Source organism: Ananas comosus, linkage group 1 (genome assembly GCF_001540865.1).
Source record: "Ananas comosus cultivar F153 linkage group 1, ASM154086v1, whole genome shotgun sequence".
NCBI lineage: Eukaryota > Viridiplantae > Streptophyta > Magnoliopsida > Poales > Bromeliaceae > Ananas > Ananas comosus.
Genome location: NC_033621.1, coordinates 5,698,823 through 5,714,666, shown reverse-complemented (window position 1 = coordinate 5,714,666; position 15,844 = coordinate 5,698,823). Strand labels below are relative to the sequence as shown.

Below are 15,844 nucleotides of genomic sequence, written 5' to 3'. Positions count from 1 at the left end.
TCTATTCTTGACATTCAACCGTACTCTTTATCTATCAAATATTTAAAACTTTTTTAAATAATAAAAAAAAAAAAAAAACTTTTGAACAAAATATTCATACGTTCAGGCATGACCTAGAGAAGTTCGAACGCTCATGGCGGAGTGGCACTTTTACAGGCGATGAGTAATGATTATGCAATACCTCACAAAATGTACTCTACTCCTTGCTGGGCCCACCCTAACATGGTGCCCACAATTGCCAGGTGGTCCAACCCTGACATAATTAATTAGATAGAGCAAACACATTAATTACCAATTAATATTCTCATTACCAACAAATCATGTTTAAAGTTACAAGATGGAGTGATTGTGAAAACCAGTCTCAAGCACCTTTGCTGTATAAAAGGGAAACCAAAAAAATTACACACAACGTCTCTCAAACAAATAATATAATATAATATAATATAATATAATACAATATACACAAAAAAAAGCCCATAATTAAGGATCATCATCATACAACTAGCACTTTCTCTCACTATGAAAATTAATAAATAACAAAAAGGAAAAGAACTAAAGGGAAGCTCCACTTTAGCTTTAGCACACCCTTCCTTTTTCTCCTTCAATCTTGCTATGAATACCTAGCCAGCTTTGCAAGCCATGATCTCTCTACTGCATCATCATGAAGGGTTTTAATACAGACCTTCGCCGTTCAGGAAAGGTTATATAATAACCAAAAAGGAGAAAATATTTTTTTAAAAAAATTACGAATTCTCATTTGCTATATAAAAACTTCTTCGTTGCGGCATCGCGTGTATCGTTCACTTTTGCGTTGTTTAACCAACTTCGACCGCAGATCATCAGCAAAATTAAACATTCTTGGTCTGTAAAACAGATAAAACAGACTCAGGAATGACAATCAAGAAGATTTTCACAGCAGCAAAGAGCTATGCCTAACAACTCCAGCAACCATAGGATTGTCGAATATGCGGCAATGAAATAAAGCTCACTCTATAAGATTTTACATCCTAAAATGATAGGAGGTATACGATTCTTCTCATTAGAAAAACTATAGCATAAAAATATACGTATGAACAGAATCGAAATACCTAGGATGCAAAAGTTGATTTACTTGTTGAAAGCGGATAAGGTCGTCCTAGATTATAGATACTCACCATGGCAAATTACAAAGACGAATTCTTTAGTTTAGTTAAAAGGAAACAAAGCAAATTCCATTGTAATGTGATCATAATAACAAAATAATAATAGTCGAGGTGCAAAATTACCTTCTAATTGAGTGAATTACACAGTTTGTAAGGCAACAGCATCATCCCCGGCCTTCCTCACCCGCAGCTCCACGCTCCTAAGGTCACGAAGATGTTGCAAGATCTCTTCAAGAAGATTCAATCCCTTATCTCCTTTCTTCAAGGATTTTATACAGTGCTTGAGAAACTCTCTATCCGCCTCAAGAGCTTGTAGCCTGTCGTACAAATCATCAATCTCCTCGGCAATCAAGAGCTTCTCTTGCTCTTTCGCAAGCTCAGAAACAGCTTCTGGAGAAGCACTGCCCAGAACCGCGTCTTGCTCTGCGGGCACACCATCTTCAGTCTCAAAAGCGGCGGCATCAAAGAGAGGGAGAAGCCTCTTCCCTCTACAACCTGCGTTCTTTCCCTCATAGTGAAGCTTGCCAATATTATCATCCACGACATCAGAAAAACCATTCACTGCACCATCCGAAATATCTACTAAAGACCTGTGATCTCCATTCAATTCATGGTGGTTCCCTTCCGACATATCCTCCGTCATTTGTACGTGATCAGAGTCCTCATTTTCCAACGTGAAAAGCCTTTCCTCCAATGTCTTCAGCTGTTCTAGGATGGAGAGCCTCTCCTCCTCGAAATCAGCTAAGGATTCATCAACTAGATGCTTCGCAGTTTCTACTTGTACGTCAGTAGTAGTTCCATTGCTTTGGTCAAGACTGCACGCCATATCACCTCCCTCGCAATAATCAAACAACAGACCATCATCGCTCTCTTCAGCACTAGAGGAGGTGGAAGAAGTAGAAGAAGGAGACGATAATCCATTTTCCTTTCCATTTTTCTTTTGCCTCTCCGTTCTTTTCAGCTCCTTGGTCTCATAGATTAGGACCCTTTCCCGATAAACCCCGAGCTCCTTCTCTAACTCTTGCTTCTCCTTCTCCCTCTTCACCAGCAACTCATTCAAAAGCTGAAGTGCTTCTTGATCGTACTCCGACTGCTCCTCCATCATCCGTTGGTATTGCAGCGCTTCCATCTTCATCGCAGCTTTCTCCTCTTGAAGCCGGTTTATCATTGCCATGGTCTCGCTGGCGGCTACAGCAGAAGCGCTCCTCTCTTCCTCGAGCTCCGCATATAAAGCGTTTAATGCCTCGCGCTCAGATTTCAGAGCAGATCTAAGCTGACCGACGCTAATTGGCTCGCCCCCATCAAGCTCGCCAGCCAAACTACCGTCCAAAGGCTCGGCCCCAGATTCTCTTCTTTCAAAGAAAAATCTTTTGTGTAGACCATGAATAACTTCACTATGAGTTGGCGTCTCGTGTGCTCCTCCGTCCTCAACAACCTCATGAAGTTCAGGTTCACTAGCTGCGATTTCGTAACAAGATCACAATTATACAGATTTGAGTATGTATGACAGAAGATTCCGATACTCCCGAAGTTTGGGAACAAATACAACGAAGCATTTAAAATTTGATGTCACCTTGGCCTTCGTCGCCTGCTGCATCATTGAGGCTTTCGGTGCTAGTCATTTCACGAACTTGTTCCTGAAACCGAGCCGGTGCCGGCTGTTCCTCGTCACAAATCTCACTCCCGATCGATATTTCACAATTAGCCTCCGCGTCTGCCGAGTTGTCGTCGTCGTCGTCCTCCTCCTCCTCCTCCTCCGCGCAAGCTGTATTTTACCCATGAAAAGCGCTTTCAGAAGCAACAACATCAATTTAGGCGCAGAGGTATATACTAGCCAACAAAACTCACCTCGTGCTTCTTCTTCCGGCGACGACGCCTCTGCTTCACGTTCATGATTGGATATGCCGTCCGCCGAATGCGACACTGCCTTCTCCTCGACCCCCATCGACCTTTTCATCTCGGTTATCGAATCAATCAACTCCAACGGAAGCCGGCGCTCCTCATCAGGCGCATTGCTGAACTGCAAAGCGACGAGCTCGATCGAATTATCGTCTTCCTGATCGAGCGCGAGGACGCTGCCGATCTTCCCGTCTTCCACGTCAAAAATGAAATCCCCGTCCAGTCCTTCGAGACGACGGTCTTCTCTCCCATCGCCGACGGCGGCGTCCCAGGAGGGCTGCAGGAGGAAGTAAGGCGGCGCAAACTCGCCGCCGTCGCCGAAGTCGGCTTCGCAGCAAGAGCAGGTGAAGCGGTTCCCGCGCCGGCCGTGGGCGGCGTCGTAGGAGAGGAGGGCGGCGACGGGGCGGGAGGAGGCGGTGGGGCGGGAGGAGGAGCAGGGGTGGCACATGTCGGCGGCGGGGGCGAGGCGGCGGTGGAGGGAGCAGAAGCCGAGGCGGGAGAGGTCGGCGGCGTGGGCGTCGCAGAGGAGGAGGAGGGGGCGGCGGCGGCGGTCGGCGGAGAGGCGGGAGCAGAGGACGCAGGGCGGGTGGAGGCCGAAGAAGGCGGCGAAGCGGGAGGCGAGGGAGGAGAGCAGGCCGTCGACGAGGAGGAGGGCGATGAGGAGCCACTCCAGGAGGGTGTAGATGAGGACGAAGCTGATCCTGTCGGTGTTCCTGCGGAGAACGGCCTCGAACTTGCTGCCGCTTCGGGCCATGATGGACGACGGTCGTGACGATCTTCTTCCCAATCTCGGTCTCGGGATCTCTTTCATTCTGTCTTAATATCCTTTTTGGGTCGGGGGTGGTTGGAGAGTGGGGATTGAAATTGAATCAGATCTTACAAGGAGAAATATGGACGCAGGCTTGTTGGAGAAGAGCTCCGCTGAAGAAGCGAACAGAGTTCCGAGGAGAGAGGGAGGGAGGGAGAGGGAGGTACCACCACTACCACCTTTAGGAAGCTTTTGCTTTTATTAAGCTTTAAAATTGTACGGCCCTTCTTAACGGGTTCGGATTTTTGAAGCGTAAAGGCAATATCAAAATGGTAAAAATGAATAGAACTGAATTAATAAATTATTTTGAATCCTTCTTTTATAAGAATTTAATTTTACTGTACAAATTTTTAATTTATTTGATTTAAGTAGGTTCGCAGCACTTGGACTTCAAAATTTGAATCTGTTCTTTATTTTCGTACATTTTTAATTAGTTAGTATATTTTATATAATTCTCAAAAATGTATATTTTTATTAAAAATAAGTAATTAGCTTAAATTTTAGAAAAAACTTCAAAAAAAACCGTCGTTTCGCACTTTTTCATTTTAGTACCCTATAATTTAAAGTGTATCAAGTTAGTACCCTATGGTTTAAAGTGTATCAAGTTAGTACCCTGTGGTTTCGCACTTTCTCACTTTAGTACCCTGTGGTTTAAAATGTATCAAGTTAGTACCTTATGGTTTTATTTTTGTATCAAATTAGTACCTTATGGTTTTATTTCTGTATCAATTCAGTACCCTATGATTTTATTTTTCTTTTAATGAAATATTAAACCACATAGTACTAAAGTAAGAAAGTGCGAAATCACAGGGTACTAACTTGATACACTTTAAACCACATGGTACTAAAGAAAGAAAGCGTGAAACCATAAGGGGGGTATTTGAAGTTTTCTCTAAATTTTAAAGTTAAAGTGATGTTGTCTAATTCAAATCAGAAAAATTAAAATAATTGAATGATAAAATTTAAAATTTTAAAAAATTAGATAGTTCATTCAAAATAGTCAACAATTAAAATAAATTCTATATATTTTTAAATATTAAAATGGATAAATTATTAGATATACAATAATTCACCATCAACTATCTTATTTGTGTCTGATTATGTACTGTTACACTAATACGTAATTGCCCGAGAAGAATATACCTGTTTGAAATTTGGCCAATTTGCAAAAAAAAATTTACTTATTTTGGGCTTTTGCGAAACCGGGCCACCTTTTTAGTTTTTGCAGATTCGGTCTGCTTTTTCAGCAAATTGACCAAAATACCCTAATACCTTTTTCTCTCTCCTTTTTTTTTTTCTCTCGTTCTTTTTTTCTTTCTCTTCCTAAAGAACGGCGTAGACAGAGCGGAGGCGATCTGCTTCGATTATGTCTGGCGCATCCTTATCCTCGCCTGCACACCCCTCACCTTCCTGGCCTCTGACCCCGCCGAGGCCGTGCCGCGACTTTTTTTTTTTTTTTTCCTCTCCGACTCTCCTCCACCGTCTCCAACGACAGCGCCTCTCTCGTCCTTTCCCGTCCTTCTCGTCCTCGCCCTCTCCCTCCTCCTCTGCCGCCTCTGACAACGACGCATCTTCGCCGACGCCGACACCCTGAAGGTCACTGCGGTGCTGTAGCCTCGAAGCGGGGGGTCCTTAGCGGTGTCGTCGCCGGCGTCGTGGTCGTTAGCAGAGAGGGATGACAAAAAAAAATTATAGAAGAAGAAAGAAAAAAAGGAAAAACTTCAAAAAGCCCCCTTGTGGTTTCAATTTTTTTCACTTTAGTACCCTGTGGTTTAAAATGTATCAAGTTAGTACCATGTGGTTTCTCACTTTATCACTTTAGTACCCTGTGGTTTAAAGTGTATCAAGTTAGTACCCTATGATTTTGCACTTTATCACTTTAGTACCCTATGGTTTTAATTTTGTATCAAGTTAGTACCCTGTGGTTTTTTAAACCATAGGGTACTAAGTGATAAAGTGTGAAACCACAGGATACTAAGGTGATAAAGTGCAAAACCACAGGGTACTAACTTGATACACCTTAAACCACAGGGTACTAAAGTGATAAAGTGAGAAACCACATGGTACTAACTTGATACACTTTAAACCACAGGGTACTAAAATAAAAAAGTGTGAAACCACAGGGGGGGTTTTGAAGTTTTTTCAAAAAAAAAAATAAAAAATTATAGAAAAAGAAGGATGAAGATGAAATTGCATCGTTAACTGCATAAAAAATTATAAGTTGCACTACTTAAGATGTAAACTGCAGCTTTAAGATAAAAATTACACTCTTTAAATAAAAATTACACTCGTTGAGAGATATTTATACTGTTTTTTCTCTTATTGTATTCTTTCAGATGTAAACTGCATCCATTAAGATGAAAGTTACACTCTTTAAATAAAAATTGCACTCTTTGAGAGATATTTACATTGTTTCTCCGCTTCTTGCACTCTTTGAGATATAAACTGCACCCCTTCAAGAGGTATTTATACTATTTCTCCTCTTGTTGCACTGTTTCTTCTCTTGTTGCACTATTTCTCCTTTTGTTACACTATTTTTTATCTTAAACTGCACTAAGAGGAGAAACAGTGTAATAAGAGGAGAAACAGTGCAACAAAAGAAAAAATAGTGCAATAAGAGAAAAAACAATATAAATATCTCTTAAAGTGGTGCAGTTTACATCTCAAACAGTGCAAGAAGAGGAGAAATAGTGTAAATATCTCTCAAAGAGTGCAACTTTCGTTTAAAGTGTGTAATTTTCATCTTAATGGATGCAGTTTACATCTGAAAGAGTACAATAAGAGGAGAAACAGTGTAAATATCTCCCAAAGAGTATAATTTTCGTTTAAAGAGTGTAATTTTCATCTTAAAGCTGCAGTATACATCTTAAGTAGTGCAACTTTTATTTTTTTTTGTAGTTAACGATGCAATTTCATTTTCATCCTTCTTTTTCTATAATTTTTTTATCTTTATTTTTTTTTCTTGTTTCTTCTATAGTTTTTTTTGTCACCCCTCTCTGCCAATAGCCACGGCGCCGGTAACGACGCCGCTAAGGACCTCCCGCTTCGAGGCTGTAGTGCCGCAGTGACCTCTACAGTGTCGGCGTCGGCGAAGATGCGTCGATGCCGATGTCGGCGGAGAAGTGTCGTCGTTGGAGGCGGCGGAAGAGGTGAAGGAGGAGGGAGAGGGAAAGGGTGAGAAAGGCGAGAGAGTGTGAGATAGTCGTCGTCGTCGGAGGTGGTGGAGGAGGGTCAGAGAGGGGAAAAAAAAAAGTCGCAACGCGGCCTCGGCGATGTCAGAGGCGAGGAAGGCGGGGGGGTGTGTGGGCGAGGGTAAGGATGCATCGGACAAAACCGAAACAAGCCGCCTTAGCCTCAACCTCCGCCTCCGCCTCGGTCTCCGCCGCTCTCTGGGAAGAGAAAGAAAAAAAGAACGAGAGAAAAAAAAGAGGAAAGAGAAAAAGGTATAAGGGTATTTTGGTCAGTTTGCTGAAAAAGCGGATCGAATCTGTAAAAACGAAAAATGTAGCCCGGTTTTGCAAAAGTCCAAAATAAATGGATTTTTTATGCAAATTGGCCTTGAAATTTCACTATTTGCTTTATTCTTTTTTGGAAAAACTTCAAAAACCCCCCATGTGGTTTCGTACTTTTTCATTTTAGTACCTTGTGATTTAAAGTGTATCAAGTTAGTACCCTGTGGTTTCGCACTTTCTCAGTTTACTACCCTGTAGTTTAAAGTGTATCAAGTTAGTACTCTGTGGTTTTATTTTTGTATCAAATTAGTACCCTATGGTTTTATTTTTGTATCAAGTTAGTACTCTATAGTTTTTAACCCATAGGGTACTAAAGTAAGAAAGTACGAAACCACAGGGTACTAAAGTGAGAAATGCGAAACCACAGGGTACTAACTTGATACATTTTAAACCACATGGTACTAAAGTGAAAAAGTACAAAACCACAGAGTACTAACTTGATACACTTTAAACCACGTGGTACTAAAGTGAGAAAAAGTGAAACCATAAGGGGGGTATTTAAAGCTTTCCCTTCTATTTTTGCTTTTACTTTTAAACTTTAGTTTTTTCCTTTTTAAGAGCATTTCGTTTTTTTTTTTTTTTTTATATACCTCTCTATTGTTGAAAAATAAAAGTATTGTTTATAAACCTAAACAAGAAACTTCCATTTGAAGCTTTGTAATTTATTGTAGATAATTATTGCATAGACATCAATATAATATTTTTCTAAATAATACAACCTAATACATAGTTCATCAAACAATACTAAATATAGTACAGTAAGACCACCAAATGAGCGTTTGGTTCGGAAATAAGAGGGATAAAGAGTTATCCCCCTTTTATCCCCAAACACTTTTGGCTGATGTTGGGGTCAACTAACCCCACTCCTAACGGATTATCCCTTGCTTAGGGGAGACTTCTGAAATTGGGATGGGATTAGCTAATTCCACTCCAATTTAATTTTTTAAGAAATTTAAATTTAAATTTTAAATTTTAAAAATTTATAATTTATAATCTTAAAATTAAAATTTTAAAATTTAAATTTTAAACTAATATTTTAATTTTATTTAAATTTAAAATTTGATATTTTATATTTTTAAATTTAGATTTAATCTTAAATTTAAAATTTAAACTTTAAAATTTAGAATTTTGCATTTTCGAATTTGAGATTTAAAAATTTAAATTTAAATTTAAAATTTAAAAATTTAAAAGTTATATATTTAAATTTAAAATTTTAAATATAAAATTTTAAAATTTAAATTTAAATATAATATAAAGGACAATATTATTATTTTCTATTTATAACTACCTACTATTATTCTTATTCCATCTTATCTATCCAAATGCTACTTTTCTTATTCTTGGTAACAACTCAATTTCCATTCAAATGCAAAATTAGTTTATCCCAGGCTTATATCTGAACTTATTTCTATCCCTGAAAATAGGTAGTTCTTGCTTATACCCGAACCAAGGTTTCATGAGATTTTTTCTTTTCATTAAAATCAAAAAAATTGTAGAGACTAAAACTTCAACGCATTTTTTTTTTTTAATGTGAATATTTTAGTATAACTTTTCTCGCACCAACTTCATGTTCTATATAGAATATAATAAATGACCTTGTTGACGCTGTAAAATTTGCGCCACATGGTGAACCAACATGCACTATGAAAATGGTTCCTGAAACTAGGAATGGACGACAAATGGTGCACCAGAAGAACAAAAGAGTACACTTAAAACTATAAAACAGTTAAAACATATGCAGTTAGGATCGGCAAATAGTAGCCCATGAAATCAAGAGCGTGGCCGATTATGGAGAGTAACTGAATAAGCGGGCGGAGATATAAATAAATGTAGAACGTCTGACAAAAGGGTCTTTTTCCCCTGCGATCAAAGAGACCAATTTATTTTTCCTTACATTTTTTGCTTTCTAGGAGTAGTCTATCTGTAATCCCTTTTCTTTTTCCGCATTTCTTTTTCCGCATTTACTGTCTTTCTTAAGAGTAATTTTTGGATTAGTATTTCCTTTGAACCCATATGCCATAGTAGCGTACCTTTTTTATAAATATTTTCTAGTTTTAAACAATATATAAGCATTTCGGCTCTTCAGCCAAACCTAAAAATACTATGCTGTCTCTTGACTCGGCTGATCTAGCCAAACCGAAAATACTCTATAATCTTTGAACTTGGCTAATCCAATCCCTCATTAGCCGAATCGCTTGAATTTGATTGCGGACGCTAACTTTGAGGGTCATCATCAATAGCCGTTTTGCTTCTTTGCACATTTCCCGAAAGAGTACATTGACCAAGTCAACAGTCAAGAAAATCAGCACGCAGCAATTTTTGACACGCTCGGTGGGACACAATTGAGGTAATACTCCATTTAATTTATTATATATTATGGCTGATGATAATGCCATGAATCTCCGCAACTGAGTCGTCCCTCGACCATCTGGAAATAACCATGCAAGTAATACTGAAAACGCAAATGAGTGTCATGCGGTGTTGCCGGTAGAGGACGAGACTAGCGGACAGTCGGCTCATTAAGAGCTGAGTTTAGCACATACACTTGGACAGATGACTCGAGTCTTGCAAGTTTTAGACCAAAATAGTTTTCGAAGCACTACTTATTTAGATGTTGTATTGGTCGCTATCACGGCCTCCAATAAAAATTTTGCCCGAATTGGGCAATTACTGGCACGAAATGAACAACCAGTGGTGGGTTAATAAGGACCTACAGTTACAACAGTGTTACAAAATTAATTTACACCGGCAATCACGCAACCTCAAGTAACACCATTTCAGACTGCATATAGACCGGCGAATGTGAACGCCAGTCAACAGCCTGAAGTGGCTTGGGGTTTACCTACTCCACCACCTTTGCCAGTTTATCAGCCCCAAAATGTGGGGATAAAGGCTGGAGGGCAAGGCCCCAATAATATGTAGGGACCTATTCCTGCACTACAAAATTTTGGGCTTTCTCCAGGGCTGAATCCGGCTCAAGCACAGGCCCATGTTCCTATAATTTTGCAGTGCATCGCCCTCCCTTCATCTTTTTTGGTCTGAAGCTGAGTTTGCACGGTGGCACGCTGTTCAAACCTATGTGCCAAGACTTTTTTGGCTACAACGAGTTCTTTGAGATTAGTAATGCGCTACCGAAGAGCTATCTCTTGGTCCCTTACAATGCCGTCTTGTTTGGTTAGGTCAGGTATTCGAGCTGCTACGTCAGGAGCTTTCATCGTAAAAAAGCCGACCCGTGAAAAATGATGATCCAAAGTAAGATACTCAGCAGAAATTATTTGTTACTGCGTTAAGAAACAAGAGTGCGAACAAATAAGGCCTCTACGAAGCATTTATTTGAAGAAGGAAGATCAGGCTGGTTTAAGAGACAAGGAGAAGTACTCCTAGCCGATCAAATTGCTCCAAATTTCGAGCTAGAGTAGGAAGACCACTACTGTACAATCTCAAATATTCGCCCAAATTCTGCTGAGTCTAAGTTGAACTAGTGGTAAGAAAAATCTCTTCCTCATTAGATTTAGGGTTTGAAGCGGCCAAGTCTTGAAGAGAAATGGCCAATGCATCTGTTGATCTAGGCACTGGTGTAGGACCCAATGTAGAAGCTTCGGCTAGAGATTCAGAAGGAAAGTCTATACTTACTTCTTCTTTTCTCCTGATCGCATCTCTTTTTCCTTCTTTTTTCTTCCTTTCTTCCCCTGCGTTTCTTTCTCTTTTCTTCCTCTGCTCTTCTTCTTCTTTCCTTTTATGTTCCTCTTCCCTTGTCTTGTGTTCTTCTTCTCTTATTATCCGCTCTTCTGCTTCTTTTCTTCTTTATTTCTCTTCCTTTTTCTTTTTCTCTTGTTTTTTTATTTTCTCTTTTTATATTTTCTTCTTCTCTTTTCTTCTCTTCTTTAACTTTCTTCTCTTTTTTTGCTCGTTTCCTCTCCACTTCCTGCTTCTTGTCAAGACGAGCTACCCAACGAGCTTGCCTTTCGACATTAGAGATCGCCTTCCCCAATATCGAGGTAAAGCGAGAATGCAAAATTTTTCTAAAAGAAGCTTCTTTTGGCTGTTTGATCGAAAGGGATTGTGTGGGTGACTCGATTGAGGAATAAGAAGAAGAAGAAAAATCGATTAAGATAGACTAAGGATTTATCTCAATCAATGTTTGATTAGTTAGTTGAATAGAAGTCAATTCCTTGGCTGAAGTAACAGCCGAGGGAACCTTTGCTGAAGGTAAATCCTTGGTTGGAGCAGAGGAAGGTTGGGATGGATTCTAATTGCAAAAGTTTTACACCATTTTTGCTACAGCGATTGAATAGGAGAGTCAGTTGCTATTGGTCGTTTCTTTGGACGTTGGACCGATGACGTAGGAATAGGTGTTGGCGACACCTAAAAAAGAATGCATTAGCCAAGTATATATTTCAAAAGAAAATACATTAAGAAATAGGATTTACCATAGAGGGGTGAAGCGAATCTTCCGGATCCTGATCACAATTTTTTCCCGAATTCTCTTATCTTAAGGAATTAGACGAGATTTCTTTGCCTATAGAAGCTACTGGAAAAAACGACAAAAACAAATTACTGGAAAGGAAAGGAATAGAATCAAATCGACTGTAAGATAATATACCTTTTATGTGATAAATTCTACTGGTGGTATGAAGTATGGACTTGGAAAAGAATTTTTCACGAAAACATTCCAAGCTCTTGTGAAGCAAAAATCCACCACCCCTGAGTGGTCCGGCCGAAAACTCACGAGTTTGAAGAAGTGTCGGAGACGATTCCCCATGGTCGAGAGTCGATCAACTTCGGCTGCACTTTTTGTAGAAGGACGACTGCTGGCGGTATTGGTCGTGAAAAATTTAGCCGGGACTGAAATCGCTTAGATAAATCCAAATTGGCGCGCCACATATTGAGGAGAATACACTTCAGTGCTATGCATCAATTTGGAGTGGTTTTTCAAATCGATATGCAAGTCTAGAGGGGCCAGCAAAGAATACCAAACATCAAAATATTCGTTAGTGCGAAAAGAAGCTAATTGATCCTTAATGGTTTCATAGCGAGTAAGAAAATAAGATGGGCCGATAAGACGTTTTCCAAAAAATGCCCACTTGATGAGGAGATGACGCTGTTCTCTTTCATAAAAAAAAATTTAAAATATGTAAAAAAATCGTTTGGTTGGCCCGAAGTCAAAAGTTCTGGACGACCGAGAGCCAAACTATAAGTGTCAAAGTGAGAAGCTGAATCTAAATCTAGAGGAGTTCAACATATGTAAGTGTTAGATATATGCCCTAGAAGACAACCAGGTCGACACATGTATTCTTTCTAAGACATAAATTTGTATTTGATTTTAAAATATTATAAATAAAGTTGGGTTCTTATTTCCATTCATGTTGTGTATGTGTCTATGAATCGTCCAAGGAATTAATAGGATGATGACATATATTCTCAAGAGTTGAGAATTTCAGACACATGTCATTGGTGGTTAATTCCTAAATGCTCCCGATCAATGGATCATCACGGGAACGGTGATTGATCCAGTGAGATTGGTGCATAGGTCGCTTCCCTTTTTGGGTAAATGAGTCTCGAGTCGACAGTGTGGGAACACTGAAGCGAATATGCAGGTGGTTGTTAGAGAATAAGGGTACCGAGCGTGACCAACGCGAGAAGTCACTTGGATGTCTACTCACTCGTCGGTGACTTACTCAATATTGCAGTAGTGTGACTGGTCCTTTGACCTGCCGTGCCTCGACTATTCACATCAATGAGGTTACTGTAGTTTGACTGTACATAAACTTGGTCCCTAGCCATTTGGGTCCTTGCAGTGCATGTTGGCTGCAGTAGGTTAATTGTAGGAATAGGGTGTGCACTTATATGGAATCTATCTCCCTTGTTAGATATGGATGTTAGTCCTATATGATTTATAAGACCGAGTTTAGAAGACCTTGGCCAGGGCAGAGTTAATAGCAGAAAAGGGTTTCCGATAGAAATTTAAGTCGAATAAATTTGACATATGATAGATGATGGGTTTTGACGAGTTATTCTATGACCTCCGTCTAGTCGGGACTCATGATAAAAGGACTGTATCATACGATAACTGCACCAAGAGGTTCAGTATTTCATTCTACTAGAATGCCACTACATGCTGCTAGGTGTTACTGGTGGATTGTGAGACTCATGAGAATTATCTAAGTGATCGATAATTCTCATTAGGTTGAGTTGGAATTGTTCCGATCCATTCAAAGGAGTTTCAGTGATATTATTGATAGTGATCAAAATATATCTCACTACCAGATATAATAGAACCTATGGGGTCACACACGTAAGAGGTTGTGATTGATCAGATAGCTAGATTGCGATTATTGAATCGCCGAAGACCCAATTGTCAATATGTTGATAATTGGACTAATTTGTAATTGTTACAAATTAGTAGTATTAAGGTGTAAATGTTACAAGAGATAAATTACTAATAATTAGTAAATTATGAGAGGACTTATGTGCAAATATTATATTATTAATTTGATATGATCAAATTAAAATAAAGTTTAAGTCGAATCAAATTAAGATTTGATCGATCTAACTAATCAAGGAAAGGATAAATTTAAATCTAGATTTGTACTTATCCTTAATGCTTATTATATTATTAAAAAAAGGATTATATTCCTCTATTGCTACGGGAGTTTTTAGAAAACCCTAGTCGTCATCTCTCTTCTCCTCTCTCTTCTATCTTCTAGCAAAAAAGACGTCCTTTTATAAGGAGCTAGCACTCCGGCGAGGACATCAATCAAACCAAGAACCTCGTGTGGATACCTATAGAGGCCAGACGCATGTGCGGCTTCAAGAGAACCCAATTCCACGATCATCAAATTGAGGTGAAGATCTAACAGCGCAAAAAGGTAAAGATTCGATCTTTCTTTTCTCTTTAAATCTTAAAACATGAGGGTTCCTAATTGCGTGGTTTCTGAGATCGGATCTCGAGTGTTTTCAAAATCAAATTTGTTTGATTTTTTTTTCCACTGTGTTTTTACCGTACGCAATTTTCTAACAGTAAGGAAAATAAATCTGTTAACACATCTGCAGAAACCATAAAACACCACAGCCTGAGCCAATTATCAAGCCATTCCCCGACGGCAGTGGTTTGATGGATTCAAAAATTTTTCGATATACAAAAGAGAGAAAATATACACCTAATGCTAATTTCTCGCTATTAGCTAGGGCAACGGTAATCGAGACGAAATCTCGGTTAAACTTCTACTAATGGGTGCAGAATAGGTTATGACAAAGCTAATAAAGGAGAAAGACAGTGTGCTTCTTCTTGGTAACCAGAGTAGGAGACTGACCTGCGAACCGGCAGATAAACTTGGTATAAGTAAGGTCTACAATTGGATCAAGATAGGCCTCAAAATCATCTACTCCATCAGGATTATAGGCCCTCGAAAGAGTGACGCCGTGAGGGTGGACACCAACTATCATTGCCACATCAAAAAAAGTTGGTATGAAAGGTCCCAATCTAAAAAGGAAAGTGTTGGAAACAGGGGAACAAAAACATAAAGCCGCAGCTAACAGAAGATTGTCAGCTTGAGGAAGAACTCTTAAAAGTTGGATGACTTCATAAATTCCAACTTCAAGCCAGAGTTTAGTATAAGATGCTTCGACTTGGTCCAACCAGGCCAAGTAAGCGTCTGAAACGTTAGGCCAAGGCCGGAGACTTTTTCCTGATGATTTCAAGGCGTACCAAGATTGCAGATGGACGGCATTAGCCATCAAAGGAAGACCGTTAGTCAAAAAAGGGAAATCCTCAGGAATAGGAACATCTACAAATGAAGGACCGAGCACAAGTCGAGAAGGGTCCGACTCGACATATTGTCGAAGAAGGGTATAATCAAGAGAAGAAGATGAAAGAAGAGGAGTCAGAGACATGGCAAGAAAAATAGGGGACTAAGAAGAATAGAAAAGAAAAAGATGAAGAGGCGTGAGAAGGGAAAAGCTCAGATTGAGAAAAGAGAAAGGAAAAAGGGGAGATGGAGCGTACGAAGAGCGAAACCGTCGGAGGGAATTCCGAAGAATAGCTTTAATAATGAAAAGACGGCATCATAAATGACCTAATTAATGCATCAGATAAGACAAAAAGGAATGTGGGAAAGCGTAGCCATCAAAAGATAAAGGTATGGCTGAGAGGAGAAGATGGTACGAGGCGGTTTGAAATAATAGCCTTGAAATTTGAACCCTTAAAGATTACGCCAAACGATCGTTCGGAGGTTGCCGGGGAGGGCAATTGTTGGCGCTATAAAATTTGCGTCACGTGGTGAACCAGCGTGCACTATGAGAGTGATTCCTGAAACTAGGAATGGACGACATGTGGTGCACCAGGAGAAGAGAATAGTACACTTAAAACTATAAAACGGTTAAAACTTATGCAGTTAGGATCGGCAGATAGTGGTCCACGAAAACAGGAGCTTGGCCGATCAAGGAGAGTAACTGAATAAACGGGCGGAAATATAAATAAACGA

General features: G+C 39.5%; 1 protein-coding gene across 2 annotated transcripts; it reads right to left on the bottom strand.

Annotated features, from left to right (window-relative positions):
* Positions 289 to 4,007, bottom strand: LOC109704087 (myosin-binding protein 3). 2 transcript variants are annotated; one of them, XM_020224911.1, is made up of 4 exons: positions 2,991 to 4,007; positions 2,716 to 2,907; positions 1,266 to 2,600; positions 289 to 863 (listed from the first exon to the last, which is right to left on the bottom strand). In XM_020224911.1, the coding sequence occupies exons 1-3, from the start codon at positions 3,850 to 3,852 to the stop codon at positions 1,282 to 1,284; spliced, it is 2,373 nt and encodes a 790-aa protein (XP_020080500.1). In that variant the 5' UTR covers positions 3,853 to 4,007; the 3' UTR covers positions 289 to 863; positions 1,266 to 1,281. The 2 variants fall into 2 exon arrangements, with proteins under 2 accessions (XP_020080500.1, XP_020080433.1); XM_020224844.1 differs by having other exon boundaries at positions 289 to 651.